Below are 2,365 nucleotides of genomic sequence, written 5' to 3'. Positions count from 1 at the left end.
ATGTGACTTTTCCTCGAATTTGTGGAATTCCGCTTTTTTCAGGGATGGGAATTTACCGCGGATTTCCGCGGATTTCATTTGAAGTTTGAACACTTTATTGTCGCTGATACTCCCGCGCAATGGTAACGATGTTAACGATAGCTTGTTAACTACGATTGTAAATGGCCCAGCGATTGGAAGTCGCTGCACCGCCGCCCGCCACTGCACACATCCCCCCCGTCAACAACTTTCCACTGGAATCAGAACTTGCTGATCCCATCCCTGCAACATCGATGGCTTGCCCCTCTTCCGAAGCTCAAAAATGGAGTTATGGCCTATTTTGGCCAAAGTCAAAGAAATTCCAGGAAGTAATGTTATTATCATTGGTCTGTATGCAGGTCCTACAAAGCCTGCTTCTGTTGAAGAATACCTGAAGGACTTCATCCAGGACCTGAGGCATGTAACTCAGGTGGGTTTACATTGCAATGGAATACATTACAAGATTGCGCTTCCTGATGCCTTCATCTGTGATGCCCGAGCCCGTGCCTTCGTAAAATGTACCAAGGGTCATTCAGGTTACAGCTCCTGTGAACGCTGTACAGAGCATGGAGTTCGGACAGAGAACAGGGTTGTTTTCCAGATCTGGCTGCACCACTGAGAACAGATGAACAGTTTGAACATATGGCAGATGATGAACATCATCATGGTGTTTCACCCCTACAAGAGCTAGGCATAGGAATGGTGTCATGCTTTGTTCTTGACTACATGCATCTAGTGTGCCTAGGAAATGTTAGAAAACTTGTGGGTCTGTGGATCAAAGGACCATTACAGTGTAGGGTTTCTGCAGCAACCATCACAGTTATCTCCAGCCACTTAAAAACAATCAGAGAACATCTGCCGAGGAATTTTGCTCGAAAACCACGGTCACTCATGGAATACAGTCAGTGGAAAGCCACTGAATTCAGACAGTTTTTGTTGTACACAGGCCGTGTGATTCTTAAAGGACATTTACCTGCAAGACTGTACAAGAACTTTATGTTGCTGTCTATAGCAATAAGAATTCTTCTTAGCCCAGCTTTGTGTTACAAATACTGTGATTATGCTGATAAACTATTGAAATGTTATGTAACCAATTTTGCAAAGATTTATGGAACAGAGCACCTTGTGTACAATACCCACTCTCTAATTCATCTGGCTGATGATGCAAGGAAGTTTGGACCCCTTGACAATGTTTCATGTTTCCCTTTTGAAAATTATCTGGGGACATTAAAGCAGCTGGTTAGAAGACCACAAAACCCTGTCCAACAAGTTGTACGGCGCTTAGGTGAAAAACCCAGCTGTCCTCAAGGAAAGATGAAGGAAATGAGGAACAAGCCTCAACCACCAAGTGCATGTGGTCCAACTCTCTCAAACTTTCCCCCTTGTGTACAGTACAAAAGGTACATATACAAGGGAAACATTATATCTTGCTCTCAAGGCAACAACTCCTTTGATGTTGAGGGCAAGGTTGCCATTGTGAAGAACATTGTGGAGTTTGCATCTGGAGAAATGTATGCTGTGTGCCAGTTTTACAAGAGACAAGGATGCTTTTACGATTATCCTATTGACGTTACGTGTATGAGGATCAGAAAGGTTACACAGCTTGATGATGGGCTTCATGGTGTGCTTCTGACTGACTGACAAAAAGACTGATACTGCTTCCTGTTCAAGATGAAAATGTAGTCTTTCCCCAGTTACATGACTGTTGATCTACCTCATATGAACTTGGCAGCATGCCCCTCTTCAGCATTGTGGAGTTCAGGGGGGAAGTGTCAAGTGAAGGAAGGGCTCTTGTGGATATTATTTCATCATGTTGGTTCACTGATGAGGACAAGATGGACTGTTTTTGGCCAGTAGGCCACAATGTTAATATCACCAAGGCAGTGAAACAACGTCAACAGCCAGATGCCTCATGGGGGACATACAGTGTGTGTGCACTTGGACATGCAGGTAAGGAAAAGGGTTTTTTGGTTGGGGAGTGGCAGGGGTAGGTGTAAAAACTTAGGTGTAACCATATTCTGTTTTGTTTTGTCACTTCACAGACAGATATGAGGATGCCCGTCGCAAGCTCACACGAGCAGAGGCTACTTCTGATCTTCAAACAGACGACGATATACCAAAGAAGAGACAAAGAAGGTAAGTGTAGTTCAACCCATCAAGGAGAGCACTTGAACTAAATGTCCATCTAAAAACTATATTTCAGAGGCTTGTAAATTTTGAGTATACATCAGGTTCACTAGTCCTGTTTATGTTGTAAGGACAGTAAGACTTAGCTCCAAGACTGATCCCTTTACACACATTCCTGATACACACATGCAAGAAGACACCAAAGGTGCTAAATAAAAGT

The 2,365-nt window shown here is 43.5% G+C and overlaps 1 protein-coding gene across 1 annotated transcript; it reads left to right on the top strand.

Moving 5' to 3' along the window:
• The first annotated feature begins 299 nt into the window (after positions 1-299).
• Positions 300-2,154, top strand: LOC127535934 (uncharacterized). Its single transcript, XM_051954970.1, has 2 exons — positions 300-1,968; positions 2,061-2,154. The coding sequence occupies exon 1, from the start codon at positions 661-663 to the stop codon at positions 1,657-1,659; it is 999 nt and encodes a 332-aa protein (XP_051810930.1). The 5' UTR covers positions 300-660; the 3' UTR covers positions 1,660-1,968; positions 2,061-2,154.
• Positions 2,155-2,365: the final 211 nt, after the last annotated feature.

The sequence above is a fragment of the Acanthochromis polyacanthus genome, chromosome 10 (assembly GCF_021347895.1).
Source record: "Acanthochromis polyacanthus isolate Apoly-LR-REF ecotype Palm Island chromosome 10, KAUST_Apoly_ChrSc, whole genome shotgun sequence".
NCBI lineage: Eukaryota > Metazoa > Chordata > Actinopteri > Pomacentridae > Acanthochromis > Acanthochromis polyacanthus.
Note: the sequence above shows the minus strand (reverse complement) of the source record. Positions and strands in the feature narration are given on the sequence as shown.

Bases quoted from the DNA above. Each gene is read 5' to 3' on its own strand.
- LOC127535934 (XM_051954970.1), top strand. From the start codon at position 661: ATGGCAGATGATGAACATCATCATGGTGTTTCACCCCTACAAGAGCTA.